This window comes from Aythya fuligula, chromosome 2 (assembly GCF_009819795.1).
Source record: "Aythya fuligula isolate bAytFul2 chromosome 2, bAytFul2.pri, whole genome shotgun sequence".
In the NCBI taxonomy this organism is placed as follows: domain Eukaryota; kingdom Metazoa; phylum Chordata; class Aves; order Anseriformes; family Anatidae; genus Aythya; species Aythya fuligula.
In genome coordinates, this window is record NC_045560.1 from 48,209,104 (window position 1) to 48,232,390 (window position 23,287).

At 38.2% G+C, this 23,287-nt stretch overlaps 1 protein-coding gene across 2 annotated transcripts in view; it reads right to left on the reverse strand.

Annotated features, from left to right (window-relative positions):
• Window positions 1-11,238: 11,238 nt before the first annotated feature.
• ATP9B (ATPase phospholipid transporting 9B (putative)) overlaps window positions 11,239-23,287 on the reverse strand; it is a 163,870-nt gene continuing 151,821 nt past the window's right edge. Inside the window, exons 21-30 of one of the 2 annotated variants that reach the window (XM_032183415.1) lie at window positions 23,095-23,184; window positions 22,462-22,606; window positions 22,071-22,135; window positions 21,485-21,640; window positions 21,277-21,341; window positions 19,806-19,914; window positions 16,365-16,422; window positions 15,479-15,682; window positions 12,959-12,991; window positions 11,239-12,245 (exon numbers count right to left, since the gene is read on the reverse strand). In XM_032183415.1, the coding sequence (XP_032039306.1) occupies window positions 12,109-12,245; window positions 12,959-12,991; window positions 15,479-15,682; window positions 16,365-16,422; window positions 19,806-19,914; window positions 21,277-21,341; window positions 21,485-21,640; window positions 22,071-22,135; window positions 22,462-22,606; window positions 23,095-23,184 (1,062 nt within the window). In that variant the 3' untranslated portion in view covers window positions 11,239-12,108. The remainder of the gene's footprint in view (window positions 12,246-12,958; window positions 12,992-15,478; window positions 15,683-16,364; window positions 16,423-19,805; window positions 19,915-21,276; window positions 21,342-21,484; window positions 21,641-22,070; window positions 22,136-22,461; window positions 22,607-23,094; window positions 23,185-23,287) is intronic. The other variant, XM_032183416.1, reaches the window with a different exon arrangement.

Consider the following 23,287-nt stretch of genomic DNA (forward strand, 5'->3'; position numbering starts at 1 on the left):
CACAATGCTCGTGGCTGAGGTTTCATTCACAGGCCAGCTCAACTCGAGTTAACGCAGATAGAGTGAATGCAAACCCTGGAACAGCTAAAGAAAAGCCATGAAGATGATATGAATGAATCTCCCTCTTTACTTTCAGGACTTTCCTCTCCCTATTCCCTTCATCCCAAGAATCTAATTACATTATTTTTGGGTTGCTTTTTAAGCATGTTAAGTAAATTACAAAATTAAAGAAGCCTCTCAACTGTGCTGCATGACAAGGATGCTCCCTACAGCTGAGCATGCAGTGTAAAAGAAAAAAGAAAACAAACTGCACGGACAGATGCATGTAAAAAGTAATGCCGTTGTCAGGCTAAGTGGTAGAGAAAAGACAGAATAACCTCCCAGACCTTCTAATGCAGGCTGGATCTATCCACTAAGCTGTAATATGGGAGAGAACTAGAGAAGGAAAAACTTGGCCTTTAGTGTCACAAGGCAGAAAATGTGAGTGTAAGAGCTTATTCTCTTAGGGGAAGGCAGCCATGCAAAGACAGTCTGAAGACTAAGGCTGAAAATTAGCTCAGGCTGCTTTAGGACTTCTGCTGAGGTCAAGAAAATCCATTGCTGGAGGTGAGTCTTTGAGATTAAAGCCACTTGCACTTACTGCTGAAGGTCTGCTTGCTGCCCATCATTGATGCATTGAGCAGTCCATAAGAGCTGTGCCACAGCAAAATACTTTTCTCAGTGTTTCTCAGGTTACATGAGTCAAAAACTGCCAAGTCTGGATGTCTGGGATTTGGCTCCAGCCAAACTTTTGCTGGTTGCACTCCAGTAAGTGGACACAGACTGATTTTACAGAAGTGGCCAGCAAGCTCCAGCAGGACTTGGAAAGGCTGTTCCCACTGCTGCTCCCATCCTGGAAAGCTCCTCCAGGGAGCTTCGGAGCACCTCATCCAAACCCTTTTGTCTCTTGCCACCGTGTTCTGGATGTAACGGGGTACAGAGGGACTCAGGGGATTTGATAGAAAGGAATCCCAGAAGTTGTACATGAGTGGGCACACACACGCACGCACACAGACGGCTGGTGCAAGGACCTGACCACAAAGCTGGGTCTAGCACAGCACTCACATGGACTTTGATGATTCAGATGTGCCAAGGAGGAGAACATCTTGCTGTGATGAACCATCCTGCCTTGCTAGGAGCACAGGGACTCGCTTCTTTTGATGGTGGCTGCTGCTGTCTGGCTAATAAAGCTGCTACAGCAGACCTTGACACAGTCTGTCTTGTCCCAACAGTCTGCCTGTCTCCATGGCTACTGAAGCACCGTCCATAGGTTATCACAGTAGATGTTACCTGTGGTGGCTTCCTGTGAAGGGCTTTTTCCTCCCTTCAACCCAATTAAAAGTTTGATAAAAAACAAGCTCACTGCAGACGGTAAAAGTGCTGAGTATCCAGGACTGTTGCTTGAATCCAGCCTAGATGGAGAGCTGTATGAACCCCCTCTATGTTTCAACACCACTGGTGATTTAAAATAGCCCGTTCTGTGGAGAGTACAGCCCCAGCTGCAGGTATTGAGATGCTCTTGTTTGGCAATGATAGCTTTGGAAAAAAAAAAATCCTTTTTGTGACAGTGATTTCTGTCTAGGCTAAAAAGATTTAAGACTAAGCCATTAAAGAAATTCTTCTTTCTCATAGTACTGAAATGCAATTTTAGAAAACGGGCAGTGAGTACCTTGAAAAAAAGAGGATTTTTTGTTGGTTATTATTACATCTGAGGCATGATATTTGTTATTTGTTAGCTTCCACTGCCCTCTTCTGGGCTGTGTAAAAATATCACGCTTCACAAGAACCTTCCTACAATTGCCTTCTAGAAATAAATCATCAAGGAAATCAAAACAAACCAAACATGCAAACAAACAAAAAAACCCTGAAATTATTTATTGATGTTCACTTTGATGTATTTCAATGCATCAGTCATTCAAACAGAAACCAACCGGTTTTGGAAAATGCTGAATTAGAAGGGAAAGGCATTTGTAGCAGATGCAGATACTCTTCTGGCTGTGTTAAAAGGCTGGGTGGACTATGAAACCATGCTGTCTTACCAAGCTGTAAAGTCATTCACAGTGTCTCCCTTTGACATTCTAGTACCAGTTTACAGCTACTTAAATCATAATACTGTGTTTCAGTCCTGTTGATGATGTTCCACATGAATCACCTCTGAGAGTGCAACCATGCTCTCCACCAACAGGCTTCCAGACTGCTCACACACCGGCAGAAAGGCAAAGAAAAGAGCCAGTAGCCAGGCTGTGGCAGGGGAGCTCATGGGGCAAAGCCAGGGGACAAAGCAGGAGATGGAACCCACTTCAGTCAGAAACAAGTCAGAGGACCAGCTCAGGGCCCTAAGCAAGACAAGAAGCTCCTGTACAGCTATTTTCTATCCTCAGTAGTGCATGTGTTTGCGTAAGATGGCAGTCATCAGGAGGAGGAGAAGAAAATCCAGTGGCAGGTACAGAATTACAGGGAGGCTAACCAACAGACTTCTAGGGTGACCAACCCTTGAGCATAACCAAAAATTACATTGTATTTTCACATGGTGTGATTCACTGTAAATCACAAGTGAAGCAATCCCTAAGGTAAAGTGCTACTCAAGCAAAAGTAGGATGATCAAGTCTCAGGCTAAAAGTAAACTCTTTCCTTTGTGCTTTGTGTAGATTCAACAGTCAAGCTCCGATATGTCCAAGATTTTAAGTTAGCAGGTTAACTGCCTTGTTAAAAGCCCTGCCTCCCTGTAAGAAAAGATTACCTCTCCTTTCCTCCAAAATCACTTAGAGGAGCTCCTAGGACCCTCCTCCTTATACACTGTAACTACCCTTACCTTACTACATCCTTTCAGTTGCATTACTTCATCATCAAAGTGCTTTCTAAGTCCCCATCTTCACTATTCCTGTTATCTTTCCTCACTTCCATCCATTTTCAGCAATGGAAAAACCTTCTCCCCCATAAATCTCTTAATTAACAAGTAAAACGTCTCTTCACCTCTCTCTGAGTAAGCTCTAACATCAGTCTCCAGAGTGCTGCTCAGGGCCCATATCTAACATGATAACAATAAAAATTATTTAGTTGCTGCTGCTGTGCTCTTCTTTTCTCTCCTCACTGATCATTTTGCCTGACAAGCTTGAGATCTGTCAAGAGACTGGAGCCTTGTAAAGTGAGTACTTCACATTGGCTGGAAACCAGGCTCCTACTCACAAGGCAAACATCTTAAAAATAGCGGCATTCATAATCACTAGTCACTTCCAGTGGAGACCTGGAGACCAACTGGGAATGGAAATTGTTCTATGGGAGAAAATATGGACCTTATGGCACTCTTCCTACTTCACCTGTCTTGTATTTCTAGGTTCCTGCCTCAGGTGTTGGTACTTGTTTAGATTTCCCTAATAAGAAGCCGATTAACTGCTGTACTCCAGACTCCCAAGCAGCTCTCGCTTCTTCTTGCTCTTAAGAACAGATGAAGTCTTGTCTTGGAAAACTATCAAACCAGAAAAGGAGGGATGCAAAGCAGAAGAGCTGGGAGATGTCTGTGCCTCAGACAGGACTACCAGGTAACAAGACAACTTCTTTGTTTTTTGTGCTTTTCCTTGAGTTTCTGGAGGGATCTCTTTGGTGTCTTCCCTCCAAAATTTCTTCCCTAGCTGGACTAGCAGTGTGTGCGTTGCATTTAGCTTGCCCAGATCAGCCACGAGCAGCTGCTCAGTCACTCTCTTCACATGATCACCAGATGAGTCTCTCTCTCATGGAATTTTTGTGTCCCATCTTTAAAATTAAATGCTACAAAAATAAATGAAAACTTGACTGCAGTCACTAACCCTGACACGCACACAGATGTGACTATGTTTGAGTCAACAGCTACATGATCTGCAAGCTGCAATTTCAAAGAGGCCCTTGACACCCAGATTGCTCAGAGAAGGAAAAAGAAAAACCAACAAGCAGGAATAGTAGGAAAGTGCTAAGGAGTAGCTAGGGCAGTGAAACGATCTGCAAGGCTGCTTGCAGGAAGACTGCTTGAGGGAGACCTCACAATGTCCCCAGGGTGGCTTTGAGTGGCTTGCTCTGAGTGCAGCGTCTGGTTTCCACTTGCGTCAAAGCAGCATGTTGTGGTTAGGGGATGGCATCTCCATGCTGAGCGTTGGGTTGCACAGGACCAGACAAACGAGTCCCATGGGCTTTGCTTAGGGTTTTGCAAGCAGCCTTCTGAATTTTCCCGATGGACAGGGGAATCACTATCTCCATCTGCTAACCATGGCAGAGGGCAAAGGAACCAGGTACAAGGCAAACAAAAAAAAGAGCAGGAACTCAATGCCTTTGACCAGTAGATCCTTTCCTGATGCACTGGTGCACCAGAGGGGGAAGCTGTATAGAACTGCACTGGCACAGCAGCACTGCGCAGCCTGGGTTTCCCACAACACTGGGCAATGCAGTGTTGGGGTCAGTGGAAATTGGGGACGTATTTGTCGCCTGGGTTCTCAAACAAAATTGTTTCCCTACATGCTTTCATTTTCTTCCCCGGCCTTCTGCCTCTGTAGGCATTTCCTGTGGCTGGCCAGAACACGCAAACTGCAGCTTCCAACATCACGGCTCCCATATCCTGAGGTAGCTGCCTCACAGGCAGGCTTTGCTACATGAAGCCTTTCTTTCCCCAGTCCTCCAGCAGTAAGCTCCATCATTCCCCGCATTCATACGTCTGAGCTGGCAGGGTGAGTTACCTGCATGTCAAGAAGAGAGACTCTCACACTGCCGAGTACTAGATCAGTGACGCTGGCTGGCCCTGCATTACAGCTGAGGTATAACCTCGTTCTCCCACCTTACCTGCCATTTCCAAGTAATTGCTTTTGGACAGATGGTAAGCCAGTAGCGTGGTTATGTGACTAGCAGCTTGGCTCTCTTCCCACTCCCCGACAAAAGAAATCTGCTTCAGGCTATGCAGACATAGTTTATTTTTCTTCGCCCTGCTTCCCTTCCAGCACTGCAAACCAGTTCACACAGAAGCTGATTGCTTCGACAACTGGAGCTCTCTGGCTGAGGACTACTTCCACCTGTGCCTCTTGACATGTGAGCATGTACAGCTGCATGAGAGCACCGAAGAGTATTTGTACCATTGCTGCTCTTCAGGATAACGCAACAATGAGCATGCAGTGTGACAATAGGCAAAAGCACTGAGATCCTCCCTGATGTTACTGGTAGATCCCATCTGCGTCACGAAAAACCTCTTTGTACAGGTTTATAACACAGGAAGGGCAGACTGAACAGTAGACTTAGGCAGAAATGCATGGTATTTTGACTGTTTCTGTCAGGCTGGTGTACCTGAGAAGGCTTATAAATAACAGGATCTCCCTCAGTAGTTCTAGGCTTTCAGCTGTGGGCAGTCTTAAAACACACTTTAGGCAAGCTTATTTTCTGGATTTTTTTTTTTTTTCCTCTTTAGTAAGATTTCAACATATATATTTCTTTTTCACACTGAAGTCTGCACAAATTAAGGGCATCATAAATCTAAGTTATTGTGAGCAGCAGATTACTTTTTTATTTTTCCTTATAAAGACTACGCATATTGTATGAGCTTAGAAAAAAAAAAAACACAACACTTGAGGATGTTAAGATAGTCATTTCTTGAGCTTTGGCATCCGCAAGTAACATCCAGTTCTTAACAAATGAACAGATGTCCTCAAACTGTATGTCACTTTCACCTCTCACCACTCCATCTATTTTAATGGCAAAAATAATGTAAAAGGATCTAGCAGAATTATAACTAGCCACGCACAGGTAGGAAGGTAAGGTAAAGGTTTCTAGTTAGGATATTTTTAAATATCAGATTCATATATATTTTTAATAATTTGAATTGATTTAAACAATTTTCTCATGAGTAAGTTCGTGGCAAAAATTGAAAGGCACCTACCTATAAGCAAGGCAAAGCCAGTTTATCTCAAAATGATTGTAGTCACAAGCTACAAGTCTTAGAGCCATTCAATCTTGTTCCCCTTCAGTTCCTTCCCAGAATTTGATGGAATTGTGTAAGATTTTTATTTATTTATTTATTTAAATAAACAAACAAAAACCACCAGTGCCTACAGTTGCTTCAGTTACACTTGGATTGGGATAGAGCCATAGGCACCAAATGTGTGTCACCTCCCTTGTTGGTGACACTCAGATGGAAAGCTTGCCTCCTACAGGTAGGATAAACTCCCATCAGCAGGGATCGAGATAAGCAACAGGTTTTATTCAAAGGACTGCCACAGCAGAGTCACTATCCTGATAGAGGGAGAAGGTACTCTGGGAACCAGAAGGTATGGGTGGAAGTGGGAGCGTACACACAGAGGTGTTCCTGCAGATGAATTTGGAATTAAATGGCAAGAGAAGGCAGCAGCAACCAGCGATTGCACACAGGGGAGACAACAGCTCATCTTTCTCTGCTGAGCACATGCAGCACAGTTTTTCCCCCAAGGGAGCATCCTGACTCAGAATTCCCAGATCTCTCCTTCAAATAGGCAATAGATGATTGCAATAAATGTGTAACATATGTATATGCACTTATCCCTTACAGGTCTGCTTAGAAAGCATGCATTAACATTCCCCTAACCTTCCAGTCCAAATGGTCAGGAATTAATTTTCAACAGACTTTTTGAAGCAGTTATCTATAATTTGCTTCCCCACAATGTGTGTTTACTTTGCAAAATCAAATTCATGCTTAGAACCTGGAGCAAAACATGGCAAAACAGAGGATCATGGAAAAACTAGATGTGTACGTTATAGAGAAACAATGGAAAGTAGTTCTACAAATAAGAATTACAATGGTCTATTTTGTGTACTGCTTGCTTAAAGCTACAGAACCATTATTACCAGAGGCCTTTCTATTCTCATAACTTTTGTCAATAGAAGAGGAAATAAACATAGTCTACTGCTAAAGGAATAAAGCCAGGGCCATAAATACCTATCATGCATAATATTTATAGCAAACAATCTCTCCTCTTCTTAGGGCAGATTATGATCTTCTTCTTTTCAGAGCTTAGTAATGCAAAAAGGCTGAATACTCACTGAGCTGTCTTTTTCCAGACAATTTGTAGGTTTAGCTTTGCTGACCAGGATCTAAAACTGAAAGCATCCTGAAGGACAGGAGGGGACTACAGTAACTAGAAATCTCAGCAGTTTTGATACAGCCTAGTCAGGAATGAGAGAATAAAATAGAAATTGAGAACTCAAACATGCAGCATGCACTCTCATTATTCTGTTCAAGGAATTCAGTTTGCACAACTTCCTCTGTGAAACATTTTGGTCCAAACCATACTTTTGGTCGATGAAGTAGCAAATAGGTCTTCAAGTGTGATTCCCTACTTGGAAAAGATTTTGTTAGCAATTGGTTGAGCAAATCCCGACTCACAGTAACAGCTGTGAACCCTGCTGAGGGCATCTGTTGGGTAGTTAATACTTGTTAGGAAATATCTCACTTTAAGTGTGTTTTGTTTACAAAAGAAATTCCTACGCTTTTTAACATGGTGATAAAGATATTGTACCTCCTGTTTGTTTACATATAATGTTCGATCTGTGTTCACTTGTACTGATTTTCCTCCCTACAGGGGGCTAAGATTTTGAAGGGCTTTTTTCATTGCCTTCAACTTTCAATTCAGTTATAATAGTAACAGCCTAGATACAGAACGGTTATTAAACTTAGTGTTACAAGAGACTGCTGGCCCATATCTTTCCTTTCTGACCAGCGAAAATACAGAGAAAATCTGTGGAAGGTAAAATGCAGATGGATGTCAGAAGTTGGACTTGCAAGAGCTTCTGTGCCAGTAATGAGAGCAGAACAGTTACCTCTCCTCCTGTGGCTGTTAAGCGATAGCCCAGATTCCACCGTCGCTTTGCATATACTCTGCACTAAATTCTTTTGCCCTGCAGGGCCTGTTGAAGCCACGTTAAAACCTCTGGACATGTAAAGGGATGCAAGTGTCAGATACATGAGACTCCTTCAAGTTATCAATACCAACATAAAACTCATGGATAGAGAGCTCTGCTAAACTCAGAAAACAGATCAGGTCTGAGTATCTCTGTTAACAGCATGTCTCTGACGGCTCTAAGGAAAGTCTATACTGTCCAGTTAAACAGTTAGCCCTTCCCCAGACCTGTCTCACCATCACAGTTTGCATGGTTAACACACAAAGGTGATCAGGCATAGCCTCAAACTCCAGCAATGTTCATGAAGGAACACTCCAGTGTACATATATGTATATGAATACAGTGTAGGTATACTCCATGTACGAGCAAGGGCAGAAGTACGTCTTAGTCAAGGGCTGGAGGATGATTCCTGGAATACAGCATCCATCACATTAGTAGAAGATCTGAGGCAGGTTCTGTCTCACAGTAATCTGTATGCATTGAGACAGCAATATGCTTACAAAGGAGTACAGTGACTATGCTGCTAACATATACAAAGTGGCATAAGAAAGAACAATCTGCAGGAAAATTATCTCCTGTGTCTACAGAAGTTGACCTCTATGACTAAGTATGTAAGTTAATATTTAAGTTCTTGACTAAATTCCTGCAAAACTGGTGTCCAGCTACTAAAGGTTCCCATCTGCAGAGTTCCTTCTTGCAGATGGTTTTAAAAGGAGAGTAAAAATGTTTTGGCTCACACATGTGCAGGCAGGTTAGAAGGACATTTATAATACAGGTTGGCTCAAGTGGATGCTGCTCATCAAAGTAACACGTGTTTCACATGCACAAGCAATGGCATGTTTATGGACAACCACTCAGATATTTTTAAGAAGAAAGCAGGAGATGCCAAACAGTTGCATTTGGATGGTATGAATCAGCAAGCTCAGTCTGAACACAAAAACAATGTTGAAAATGTCCACGTTCATGGAATAGTGCTACAGAATTAGTGTTAAGTATGCAAGGATTTAATTTTGGCTTCCATTTGCAAGCCAGTATCTTCTGTAGTAAAATGTTTTCCAGCACTTACATGAACACATAGGTTTAGAACAGCATCAGAAGAAATTAGTGGAATCATTGTCAGTACTGCTCCCTCCTCTCCCACCCTTCCTTTTCCTTGTGTTCTCCCATCAAAATACACCAGAAATACAGCAAAGGTTTAACTTTTACAGTTATTAGACATGGTCTAAATAAGTCAGTATTAAGTATGGTACTTTTAGGAAGGCAGTTCCTGTTCATACCTTATCGTTTATCCTACCCTGATTTTGAAACTGTTTTCTAAAATTTTCAAATGCATTATTACCATTTCAGAATAGCATACCTGACAGAGCAGCTCACAAAAGTAAATGTGTATTGAATATTTAACAATAATTTAATATTTAAAACTAAAGTCCTTCTGGGTGTAACTTGCGGATCCAAGGCCTAAATCTGTGTTTATGTAGGTGATATGGTTCCCCAGGTTTACTCCTGACAAATACTGATGTGAATGACAACAGAATGAGATTCTTAGGAAATCATTTATTCACCTGCACACCAGACATGTTACCATTCCATTCTAATAGCCAGGGATTATGATGGTATTTAACTTATTTTGTGCTAAAACCCACAATAGGTTAAAGTTTTCTACTGACAAGTATCATGTTACAATACGTACATTTTGTGTTCATATTGTTAATTGTATACTATTGTAATATGGCAGCACTACCCCCTTAACAGGGCTGTGGCTGAGTGATGTGAGTGAATATAAAGCAAACTTTCCTGGTATACATTGTTTTACACTGACTCAAAAGCCAGGTAAGTCATCTGGATCTCAATTCTGCAGTCTTCAAATTAAAGTGCTAGCTGAAACCAGACGTTTTCAGTAGACTGGAAATACTCTAAGAAAGCAGGCACTCTAGAGAATTAACTAACTCCACTTCTGAAACACGCATATGCGTGTAGAATCTATACATTTGCTGGTACACTAACCTCACAGTTTTAATGCTGAGGATTAACATATGTACACTAAATTCCACACACATGGATACAGCGGTATCTCATATGGTTGTGTCAAGGTAATATTATCACTTCCATATTCCTAGTTTAATTTCTGATTTTTCACATTTTCTAATATCAAATATGTGATGAAGGCTTCCAAGTTTTTGCTTACCTACTATATCTAACTTGTATGGTTTGGGACTCACAATGCATAAGACAGTCTGAAAAAAACCATCATCATGTCTCAGAATGGCACACATTAACTTTTCTTAATTGGTTCAAAATAATTACCACTTACCGAGGAAAAACAGAAAACGAAACCAAATCAGCAACAAAAAAGGTATCAGGACTAAACTAAAAACATAAACCAGGAGACCTTGCCAAAGCCACATAACAGGAAGAAAAGCTTCTGCTAGTATGCCAGAACAGTGACACCTGGTGGGGGTTTTTACAGAAGCGAGTTTACAGATGGACACAGAGCAGAATACTCCGCAATGTTGCGTTAATTAAAAGAAATGCTACTTCAGTAGTTTCATTCAATACATATACCATTAATAACATTTAGTAGAAATTAGGCTTTATTGCTTTTATAATGAGGAATGAAAATTAAAAAAAAAAAAAGCAGATAAATAACTAGTAAGAAAAACTTTCAAAACAAAATCACTGGAGTGGATTATAGTCCAAATAGCTCTGCAGCAATTTCCTCTGCTCTCCCAGGAAGTAGATTTATCACTTAAATATCACTCATCTAATATTATAACCGCATAAGGGAGAAGTTATAAGATACTAGACAAGGATTAATGTTGTAAAGGCATAAAGTTCAACATAAAAATAACATCCACATTGTTTTTTTTTTTTTTTTTTAAATTAATAAAGCATGGGTAATCATACTGATCTTCTCCACTAATTAATAGACTATGCTGAATTTGTTATATGTACTTCTTGAGAAAGCAAGATTATATCACAATGGGAAACTGAAATAATATAACCTACTTTCCAGCACAGCACACAAGATTTGGACCCTTTGGACTGTATCAGATTAGAGCATATGAGTTTCTGGAACAAATCTTCAACTGCTGTAAAATGTCATAACTCAGCAAAGATACACAACTCTGACAGTTCACAACATGCGAAACCTTTTGATTTTTTTTCTTTTAACATGTTTGCACCCAAACTGAGTTATAAAAACGTAACATTTACAACTTGGAAGATGATAGATTTTCCTATCACAATGCTCATGTGTTCATCTTATTTCATTTTACCTGAGTAACCTAAGTAAACAGATTACAAGGCAATTTAAATATATTAGCTAATACAAGGTTTACTGGACTTCTCATATATAGAAATGTACTTTAACACTATTTGCAGTTTTACAAATACAAAATGAATAAGAATTTTAAAACATATTTACTGAGCAGCTATGTCTTTGACATCTGTACAGATCAACAGGTACTGTGGAATTATGTACAGAGTGTATCATTTAATTTTTTAAACTGCTTTTGTGCAACCTGGCTTTAATGTGCATTTAAAGAACTGCTGTCAACATCACTGATCTGTAATGCTTACTGGTGCCAGAACTCAAGAGTACAGAAAAGGACAACAGCTCCTAAAATAATACTGTGCTATGCAGACACCTGTACATAATTCAAATAGTGCATATTAATCAATGCTTGATGACAAATAAAATTCAGCTGCTAATAAAGACGACATTTACAGGTATTAGGTTTGTTGTAGTAAGTATGAATGAATGAACTTTTCCATACATAAACATTAAAGGAAAAGACTTGAACTAGGAAGTTATGTAATCATTGAAGCTTTCAATTCAACTTGCAGAAGATTAATACAGCAGGAAAAAATCCTTTACAGTAGCAATGAAATCATTCAGAAGCATTGTCAAATCAAATGTAATTTAGTTTTATTTTACAATGAGCAATTGAAACTGAAATAAAACAACATAAGGAAAATTTAGTTTATTTATGATAGTCTTGTTAGTGTACTTCCGTGTTATGTACCTGTCATATGTTTCCTTTTCTTTTTGTGCTCTGTTCACTTGATCACTTTTGATTTTTATTTTTTAACTTATTTAGTCCAACATAAATCCATAGACACTAAAGCACAGTGAATGTGCGATTTGCAGACTGGCATGAGTGAAAAACCATAGGAATATAATTACTTTTACGAGGTAAGCTTGGAGTAACTTGGAGGAGAAAATTTGCGCTTCAAGTACTTGAGAATGTAAAGTGGAAGACAGCTTACAACAGTGATTGCTGACACTTTCCACAGGAAGGTCACAGTTGTGATAAAGGCAACATCTGCAGAAATAAACAGGGAAAATAAATAATGGCAGCTGATAACATGGAAGCTGGAACTTTCATAGAGCAAAGTCAATAAAACTCTCTTAATTGTTTGCTTATGCTATTGTTTAAAACCAGGCAAAATAAATAAATAAATACAAAGCAACAAAACAACACAGAGACAGTTAACCTCAACATTTCATTTTTGCCAACTATTTTCTTTAAATAGGAGCTGACAAGTTCCTTTATGCTCCTTACACTGTTTTGCAGAACAAGGTAATTTTAGGGGATTTCAGCTTAATGGCAAGACTTTCTCATATGAAAAAGTTAAGCCACCTTATCCTTATTTTTCTGCTGCTATGAAATATTTATACAAGTTCCCAACCAGTCCTGGTTGTATATTTTTTTGGATCCTTTATTCCTTTTTTTTTTTTTTTTTTTTTTTCCTGAGACAGACACAACAACTAGACCAAATGATTCTTAAAACTTTAGAGATTAACTTATAGCCCAAAATTATAGAGAGAAAGCAATGTAGTTATATTGCCACAAATAGATGTGGCAGTCAAAAGTTTTCTGTGACAAACATTAACAAGAATGGTGACACACTACACTTGCTACTGAAGTTTTTGACTATAGTTTGCAATGGTTAAGTTGTACTCTAGAATCATGGAAAGATCTGAGACCAACCCCCAAAACCAAGAAATCTTCAAGAAAAGTTAAACTTCACCTACCTAAGAAAGCTCCAAAAGACACTCTGCCTATACCTGTTTCACAAAGGGGGAGAATGAAAATGAAAGGATAGATTTCCAGAAAATATGAAATTTACATGAAAAAGAGAAAACAAAAAACAGACAAAAGATTAGCTACAAAAAAGGAATTGAAAAAGATATTAGTGGCATTAACTGTAATATTACTGATTTTCATACGACAACTGAAAGATTTTAAACAGAAATTAATACAAAACATTTTGAAAATAGATTATTTGGATATGTTTTGATGCTGTAAGTAGCTAGGCAGTTTCTTATTTTGCTTGATTAAACTTCAAAGTACAGTCTACTTTATAAGCAAGGTGATTAGAACTGTTTTAGATGTGAACAAAAGTTCTCTTCAGAAAGGTGCAGCAAAAGAAATGCTTTACTGCTCCAACTATAGTCATTTAAAAATACTTTGTATATGTAGATTCCAACGCATAAACTTTGTAGACAGTTTTAACCTGCTTAGGCATACTAAATGCCAATGTAACACATCATAGAGACATGTCTGATGAAACCATTGCATGTGATTTACTCAGAAACCTAAAAACTGATTTAATTCTATGAAGGAGAATTACAGAGCAGTATCAAATATTTTTGTTTTCCTAAGTTGAGTACCCAGTCATACTCGTGATATCATTCCTTTGCAAGTAGGTGATTGTTATAAATAACATTATTGAAAGAAGCAGTTTATTTGCCTGTAGAGTCAACTGGATTGTTTTCCCAGACACATTATTCTTTACCCTGTACTATAAACCATCACTTAGGTTTATACTACACTTTATGAACCAAAAGAGATGCTCTCTCCCCCAGTTATAATCTGATGGATTAAGTAAGAGGAAAAGTGCTAAGCAGAAGTGACTGCTTCTGAAATTGAAATGCATTTTTTCAGGTTAACCCATGAATAATGCACATCTCTAGGAAAGCTCATGAAATTGCAGCTTTTTCTGTACCCCTAAAATATTCATCAGTGAAGATGAAACATACAAAAGTTAAGACCACAGGCTACAGGAAGCCATACAACCATTTATTTACTAATTTGTTTACACTTGACTAGCAAACACAGAGGTAGTAAAGTACTCCCCTTTACACCAGAGTTTACACGAAACAAAGCACCTATTTTTTATTTTTTTTTTCAGAAACATCTATGAACACCACCTTAAAGGTGTTTCTCAATGAAAAATACCAACAAAGGATTGAAGGACTGGCTGCCACCACTACAGAGAACTTAAAAAGGTGAAGCAGCAACTCCTGCTTTATGAAGTTCCTGTAAGTTCGGAACAAAGAGCTTGTACCTGTATACATTCTTGCTCATTCATTTACCATCTAGCTGGAGAAACTCGGGAACCAACCCAGTAATCTCTATTAAAGAGTCTGTGTACTAGTACCAGAGAAAAGAAAAAGGTATTCTGGAAAACCTAAAATAGTGTATAATACAAGTATCAAGTGCAGCAAGATTGCTTGTTCATTAAAATTTGACTTTTGATTAAATCTGGGAAGTGAACAGAACAGTTGAGACAGGCAGCAAAGCATTCACTCATTAAAAAGTAACTACACTACTCTAGTGTTAAACACCTTGGACATAAGAGAGTGAAATCAGAATACCGGAAACTACCATATAACACATCTAATTCTGATATAGGAAGTAACAAGTGAAGAAGGGAACTTCTTACTCAATAGCTCCTGAAAAACAGGAAGGTGGAGCTGGATTCTAGTCCTTGTGAGGTATAATCAAAAACGTCACATATATTTCTGTAAGTTACATCTGTAAAACCACACTAAGAGATAGTATTTTTTTTTTTTTTACTGAAGTGTAATTTGATATAAAAAGAAATATGTACTATTTTGATGCTCAGATCCTTGACTGTGAAGATTTGCATCCTCTCCTTTCAACTTGTGAATTATGAATAATTAGAACTAGACATAGTATGGTATAGACATAGAACTAGAATAGTATGGAACTAGACATAGAACAAGACATAGTATGGTATACAGCAATTTAAAACAAAGTAAGCTTAATATAATTAGGAAACGTGATGATTCTTATATAATATATCTTAAAAACCTTCTACCTCACTCTCTAGTTTAGAAATACTTCAGCTCTTCAGTTATATCTAATGAGATAAAAAGTAATTCACCAGTTTGGTGAAAGATACTGATTTTATCAAATCATATCCATTTCAATAGTGCAAATCTTGAAGTTAATTTAAGTTGAGAAGTTTAGATTGTCACTGGAAGATCAAATCAAGCAGGTGAAAAGCATGTGTGGTTCCAGTAAAGTTTATCATGCAGATAAATCATAATAACACGAAAAAAATTGTCAGCTTCTATGAGAACAGGGTAAGAGAATATTTTAAATCAACATGAAGTTCAATTTCAACTCATATTTTCTACGGAGAATGCTCTATTTTACAAAGTGTAAAAAATTGAGAAAAAAACATTACAAACGGTATGCTACAAAGCACAGTTATTTGCTAAAATACTTCTAAAATTACTCACCAAAGTATTCATTTAGAAATGCAAGAGAGGCCACATAGCAGCCAAGACTGAGGAATTCAGCCACCACCATTAACCAGTGCCATGTTCGTATGGTCAGTGCAACCATCAAGAGCTCTGTCAAGATTAGGGCAGTGAAGGAAATGGCAACGACGTGTACAAATTCAGATTCAAAAAGCAGCAGGGCTCCATACATCAGAATACCACCTGGGAAAGGCACACAAAGTTAACAAAACTCCACAATGAAATTTCAGTGTACCATCTTTTACAAATGCACACCGAACATTTTATTGCCTATTACAAAAGTTTCTTAACATTTTTTTCAATAAGGTAACAAGATTAATCTTTATAAAAAGAGAAGTGTTTTACTGTACTTTGTGCATGTGAAATAAAACAAACAAAAGTAAAGCAGTAAAGAAATAAAACTGTTAGAAAATTAAACACCTTTCAGAGCAATATATCTGATGAACTGTTAATTAACCTCATTTTGTCTAGTGCTATAAATGAGAGATTGTTGAAAGTGTAATTACGTTTAACTGATTACATAATTCAGATTTCTTCAACAGTACTTCTGTCATTCCATGAAAGAAAACTACTGTGTAAGTATATGCAATGTGATAAGCACTCATTAAAATTTTTCTGGATTAGCATTTAATTAAAACCATGTCCTTTTTTAGGTGACATGCATCAATAAAAATACCAATCTATGCCATGTTTTGAATGGTCCTGGCACGCTACAGGAATATCGATTTACGAGATAAACAGAAAGCAATATATATAACTGCTGATGAAATGTTAAGCTTTGGGAATTCAATCTGCTTCTGAAAAACAATACTGTTAATAGCAGACAAAAATTTCTCAGTTCAGTAAAGTCATGACGCTCTCCTACCTTGGTAAATACTGATTAAAACCCAGATGAGGAAGGTCTTAAATGACAAAGATCTCCCCTAAGGGAAACAAGTGAGAGGACAGGTAAACACTACTTAAAAAAAAAATCTACTAATTTCATATATCTTAATAGTTAAGCGCTACAGAGACATTTTGCAAGTATAATAAGCAGTCTTTGAAGAGATATAAGCTAAAAAGCTTCTACTTATACTTATGTTACTTCATTGCAAAAGCATATGGAAACTGCACAAAGTCAAAATCAAGGAGCAGGACAGTTAAGGTTTTAAATAGCAAATATACACCTTAGTTTGCAATGCTATGGCTTGTTTTCAGAAGAATAATTACAGTGAAATAATTGTTTTTTTAAGGCTTTTATGTTATTTCAGAAGTATGCTTCAAGAAAAAGAGAATTCTGTGCCTACTGACCTAAACCCCATACAAAAGGTAAAGTTACTACTAGTCACTTCAAAATGTTGGATAAACTATTTGCAGTCATGGAAAAAACATGACTATTTTAAGTATTATTTAAGCAAAGATTACCAAATATATTTTTGATCTTGTGATATTAAATGTTATAGTTTGAATCACATGCATCAAACAATAAATGCTGTATGTGCTGAAGAGTTGCATTCTGTGAGAATACTGATGAAATATGTTAGAACTACAAAGTTAAAAGGATAAGAAGTTGGACTTTTACCACAAAAGTGTGGTCACTAGAATAGGCAAGAATCAGCACTTTACAGGGAAATGTATGTGTTTCACTGCTGTAGAAACAGATGAATTAACTCATTCAATTATTTCAGTAGAGGCTAAAACATTTTCTTGTAAACACAGAGTTCATTGGAAGGTGCTGAAGGCATTTTCATAAATCTGTATACAATCTAGAATGTTGGAGACAGACTAACATACAGGAAAAAATTCTAGTACAAGCAACAAGAAATACTAGATTTTGTTTTTCCTATGAGTCCCTACTCATTTTCCTTTGAGTACTGGACCCTGATTCCACTTTAGACCATAGCTCCCAATTAGCAAGATTTCTAAAATAAAAATAAGCTTGAGTTCTGATTTAACTTTATGAACTAGAAGGGAGTAAATCACTCCTGAGCCTCTGGCACAAAAGGCACCGAATAATTTTCAGATGAAAGTGAGGAGCCCTCTTACTTACTTTCTTATCATAGAATGGGTTGAGTTGAAGGAACCTTAAAGACCATCATCTAGCTCCTCTGCCCCCCTATGCCCACCATGTGCACGGACACCTTCCACTAGATGAGGTTGCTCAAAGCCCCATCCAACCTGGCCTTAAACACTTCCAGGGCAGGGACATTCTCAACTACTCTGGGAAACCTGTTCCCATGCCTCATCGCTCTCTGAGTGAAGAATTTATTCATCTAATCTAAATCTACCCTCTTTTAGCACATTTAATTTAAAACCATTACCCCTTGTGCTATCACTATACCCCCTGACAAAGAGTCGTTCCCCATATTTCTTGTTGGTCCCCTCTAAGTATTTGAAGGCTGCTATAAGGTTTCCCTGGAGCCTTCTCTTCTCCAGACTGAACAACCCCAACTCCCTCAGACTGTCTTCATAGCAGAGGTGCTCCAGCCTTCTGATCATCTTCAAGGCCTTCCTCTGGATTCACTCTACTAGGTCCATGTCTCTCTTGTGGTGAGGGCCCCAGAGCTGAACACAGTACGCCAGGTGAGGTCTCATGAGAGCAGAGTAGAGAGGGAGAATCAAATCCCTCAACTTGCTGGCCACACTTCTTTAGATGCAGCCCAGGATACAATTGTCTTTCTGGAATACAAGTGCACATAGCTAGCTCATGTTGAGCTTTTCATCCACCAGTATCCCCATGTCCCTCTCTAATGGGCTGCTCTCAATCCACTCATAGCCCAGCCTGTATTCATGCTTGGGAACAACCTGACCCAGGTGCAGGACCTTGCACTTGGCCTTGTTAAACTTCATGAGCTTCACACAGGCCCACCTCTCAAGCCTGCCAAGGTCTCTCTGGATGGCATTCCCTCCCTCCAGTATGTCAGCTGTACCATGCGGCTTGGTGTTGCCTGCAAACTTGCTGAGTGTGCACTCAATGCCATTGTCCATGTCACCAACGAAGATGTTAAATACTTCTGGACCCAACAGAGACCCCCCCTGAGGGACACCACTTGTCACTATCTCTACCCCTGGACACTAACCATTGACTTCAACTCTGAGAATGACCACCCAGCCAATTCCTTATTCATCAAATCCATCTCTTTTCCATTTGGAGACAAGGATGTTTTGCAGGACAGTGTCAAATACTTTGCACAAATCCAGCTACATGACGCCAGTTGCACCTACCTTATCCACCAAGGCTGTAACCCCATTGTAGAAGGCCATTAGATTTATCAGGCATGATTTGCCCTTAGTGACGCCATGTCAGCTGTCACCAATCTGTTGGATGCTACCTATCTGTTCTCTGTGAGCCTAAGGATAAAACAGGACCTATGACCTTGGTGGGTACATAGTGACTGCCCTGTAGTTCCCCATGTCTTCCTTTTTTCCCTTTTAACAATGGAGGTTATGTTTCCCCTTTTCCAAAGGAAAAAAATTGTACTTCCTTTCAAGTGTTCATCTGCTATTCTAGCATCTGTAGGAGCCACAGTAACAGGAATGTTGAATCACTGTTTTCTCCATGGTATGTGTCCACACCTGTCCCTGAACCTTGCTAATTTTCTCTTGTTCTTGCAACAGAGGAAGAATCTGTCCATGAGTTATGCCAACACATCTTAACCTTAAAATCCTAAAAGCCTTTTGACCATTAGCACATCTCAGAGAAGAAACCAATTCCTAGGAATACAGTTCTAGTCCACATCAACACATATTTCAGTAATGTTAGCTGAATAGCCTTAGTTGAGATTTGCGTGTAGAGTCCAGAATTTCAGAAGTAATGTGCAGAAATAGGTACGCTCCTCAGTGTCACCACTAAGGCAGTGTGGAACCAGATGATCTTTAAGGTTCCTTCCAACCCAAACCATTCTATGTTTCTATGATAATAAACGCTCACAGTAAGATTGCCTTATAATGGTGAAGTCAAATGTAGTATTAGTAAAGTACATAACTTCCTGTACTACTTATCCATAATTGCTCCTCATCATTGTCTATCTGTCTGAATATAATGCAAACCCAGTTTCTCCATGTTCTCATTTTTTTTTAACTTGAGAGATTTATTTGGATTCTACTTTTTAAAATATTTTGAAGTACAACATAAGCTGTGAAAGCCAGTGATTCATCATTGCCAAGAACTGTCATTTAAGTTAAACAAAAAGCTAGTCTGTGCATCTACACGTCCTGAGCAGTTTCAAAGTACAGTTTACCTTCTTTCTCTCTGTAAGAATTTAGAGTTTTTCCACACCTGAGATTTCAACGGTTATTCACACGTGAGCACTGAGAACATTCATACCTTTGTGAGATCCTTATAAAGTTCTGGATACAGCAATGCCATTTCTGGCTTCACATCCTGATCCAATACTAAAGAGAAGACTGGAAACATGGTATATATGGTTGCATACCTATATAAAAGGAAAGCACAAACTGACATTTTTGTATCACGATTTTAAATTAATCTATTGAGTTCAATTACTCTTTTTATGTAAATGAAGTTAAACTGGTTATCCTACCCAGTACTGAAGAAACTTACTAATGCAGCTTTACAAAGGATGGTTGAGTCACCATCCCTGGAGGTGGTCTTCAAGAAACATACAGATTTGTAACTGAGTAGCATGGTTTAGTGGTGGACTTCAGTACTAGGTTAAAAGTTGGACTAGATGATCTTAAGAAGTCTTTTCCAACCTGAATGATTCTATGATTCTATTGTCCAAATGCAACCTAGTCTTAGGCTTCTGAGAGCTGCCATTTGTGAGAAGTTATAGACACATTATTTATCTAGAAATAATAACCAGATGTCTTTTGTCCACATATATCACCCAAATGTATTGTCTACTACCATATTTACTATGTATTTGCATTTTGACAACCAGTTAAAAGAGCTGGCATTGAAACTCATCCACAGAGGATGAAAAATGAAGAAAAAAAACAAGTGCTGTGTCCCTGACATTACAGTAAAGATAAGAGAATTAATGGAAGTCTCACCAGCTCAGAAAGTGGCTTTAGATTTTAGTATGCAAGTGACAGTTGTATACCTATAGACCACATGGTATATATTTTCATAGGGGTTAGCAGAACTATTTACAAGCATTTTGTAGAGGTTTACTGTTTCCTTCTGCGGTGCCTGGTGAAATCAGACCTTTATTTGGCTACAATTTTAGTTACTACTGTTTAAATGAACTAAAACAAGTATAGAAAGAAGCTTTTAGGACAGGAGGGGCAGAGAACAGTGAGAAATGTGAATATGTCCATATACCTCAGCTGAATAACTTGGGGGAGCTATATTTCTAAAGCAGCTTTTGCAACAAGACAAGGGTACTTCATATTCTGCATGCATGATCCAGAATGGAAATCTATGTAGTGGACTTGGTGCACTTTCAGAGGAAATTTCAGTCAGTAGCTTCAGCTCCATTTTTTAACAGATGAATCTGTGATTCTCACTGAGACTTCTATAGCAATTTGTGTAACAGCTAAAACTGGTTTGTGAGATTTCCTCTATCATTTTCACCCTGTATGTCAAAAAAACTATATGTTTTTCTTCTTCTAAGGCAATGGCAGATTGCCCTCTTCAGAGAATCTCCCCAGTCATGTAGTGGATATAAGTGCGTATCCAACCTAGTTGAGTGTTCATTTGTAGGCTCATTCCAGGTGTCGTTAGCATACCAATGATAAATGTATTAAAAATGGTCCAGCCACCAACTACATGATGTTACTTAACAAGCGTTTGTAATTATTAACATATACCACAACTGTTGATTTGAACTTACCCTACCATTAGGAATCCTTGGTACAAGGGAACAGATGCAAAATAGAAGACTGATGAAAATACAGCCTACAAAAGACAACAATTACATATATTTAACATAATTCTGTATATGAAACATTACAATAAAGAAAAAAAACACATTACTGCTAAAGGTTTTGTGACTTTTCAAAGAGTGCGTTTAACTATTCTGAAAACAAAGTTTTAAATACCTGCATAGTTGAAATAATAAGGCCTCGGTGCATGACAAATTGACCAAGTGCTGCTGATCTTTTGTAACTATTTCGGCCATGTACCATCAGCAGCCTTCCTATGTGTTTAAATTGTGTGATAGAAAAGTCAGCTGCTAAGGAAGCTTGTTTTCCCTCCTAGAACAAAAAAAGGTTACAAATATGAAACCCACTGTAGAACATATGTTTCAAATTTTAAAATTCTAAATTACAATTAATTTCACAAGTCAAATTTACTACCGCTTCAGAAATCAACTCTACAGCATGACACAAAGGACAGTTTTTTGGTGCACATTTTAAAAAAATGCAGTGGCAGTAACAAGTACGTTTAACTGCCTATCTTGCATCTTTCAGGTAAATACATATATACACAGAAATAACTAGTGTTTTCTGCTTTTCTTGCTCTTTATATTTAAAAAGATAAAGCAGAGAACACAGAAGCAGAGAAAGTATTATTTCAAAGACTGAGCATTTTTTTATCATCTTATAGCAGACTTAAATTTGAAATATTCGATTTAATGTTGTTTAAGAATCATGTCATATTTGAGAATTGACCTGGTAACATTACCTTGCCTTCAATTCCAATTCCACAGTCGGCTGCTTGGATCATGCTGACATCATTTCCTCCATCACCTGGAAAATGTCACTGCAGTATTCAGCACTTCAGAGGTTTTACTCTCCTGGCCTTAAAGTATTTTAGGAATCTCCTAATATATCTTTAAATTCTTACAGTTAATCTATGGATTATGATTAATAACTTCAGCAATCAAGACTTTTTCCTGTGGAGTAAGGAAAAAAACCACACCTTTCTCACGGAATGACATTTTCTGCTACAACTGTGTAAATACCTGGCTGTTGATAAAGAAATCTCTTTGGTTTTGTTTCTCAATGGTGCCACCTACTGTGTAAGTTTATTACAGATTTTAGCTACTGTAATGGAAGATAGTGTCAACAGTTACCTATTGCACAGGTGCGTTTTCCAGTGTGATGCTGTAACAGTTTCACGATATGGGCTTTTTGAGTGGGAGAACATCGACAGCACACTACGGCAGGACACTGGCAAGCCAACTCTACAAACTCATGCTCATAGTATTTCAGACAAACCTAAGAGAAAAATACACTCACATTTATTTTTAAGATTAAATAATACATGTACTCCAACACAAACACAGTATGAAGACTTCTTTTATGAGGTTCTGCTTAAACAACAGCCCTCTGGGAGCAAAAGCCACTGTCCCTTGACTGCATTGTATTATTTTAAACTGACATTCTCTTTCATTTGGACAGCTAATGCATTTTAGAGTTAACAAAAGAGACAGTACTACAGCATGCAATGTACAAATCTCATTCTATTACTATACAGGAGTCCAGAGAACCAACAAAATTTGAACATACATGCTCTTTTTACTATTGAACGAAAAACAGTAGTAACTCTAAGGATAACTTATGATATGGTTAAATATTGGAAGAAAGTTTAAGAGCATGAAGCCACTGATACTTTATAAAAATAGTTACAAAAGCTTTATAAAAATAGTTTGTATGAACTTAGTTCATAAAGTATAAATACAACTTGACAGCAACCAAACTCTTACCTCAAGTGAGTCCCCAGATATCACCAAGGCACAGTCATGCTTCCTCCTAAAGGCATTTAGTTCTAAGTGAGCCTCCCCTCGAGTAGCAACCTTTAATAAAAATCACTCAAGATTTTTAAAGGAAAAAACAAAACAAAAAACAACAACAACAAAAAACAAGGCTTTATTTTTTCAACAAATGTTTTATTCTAAT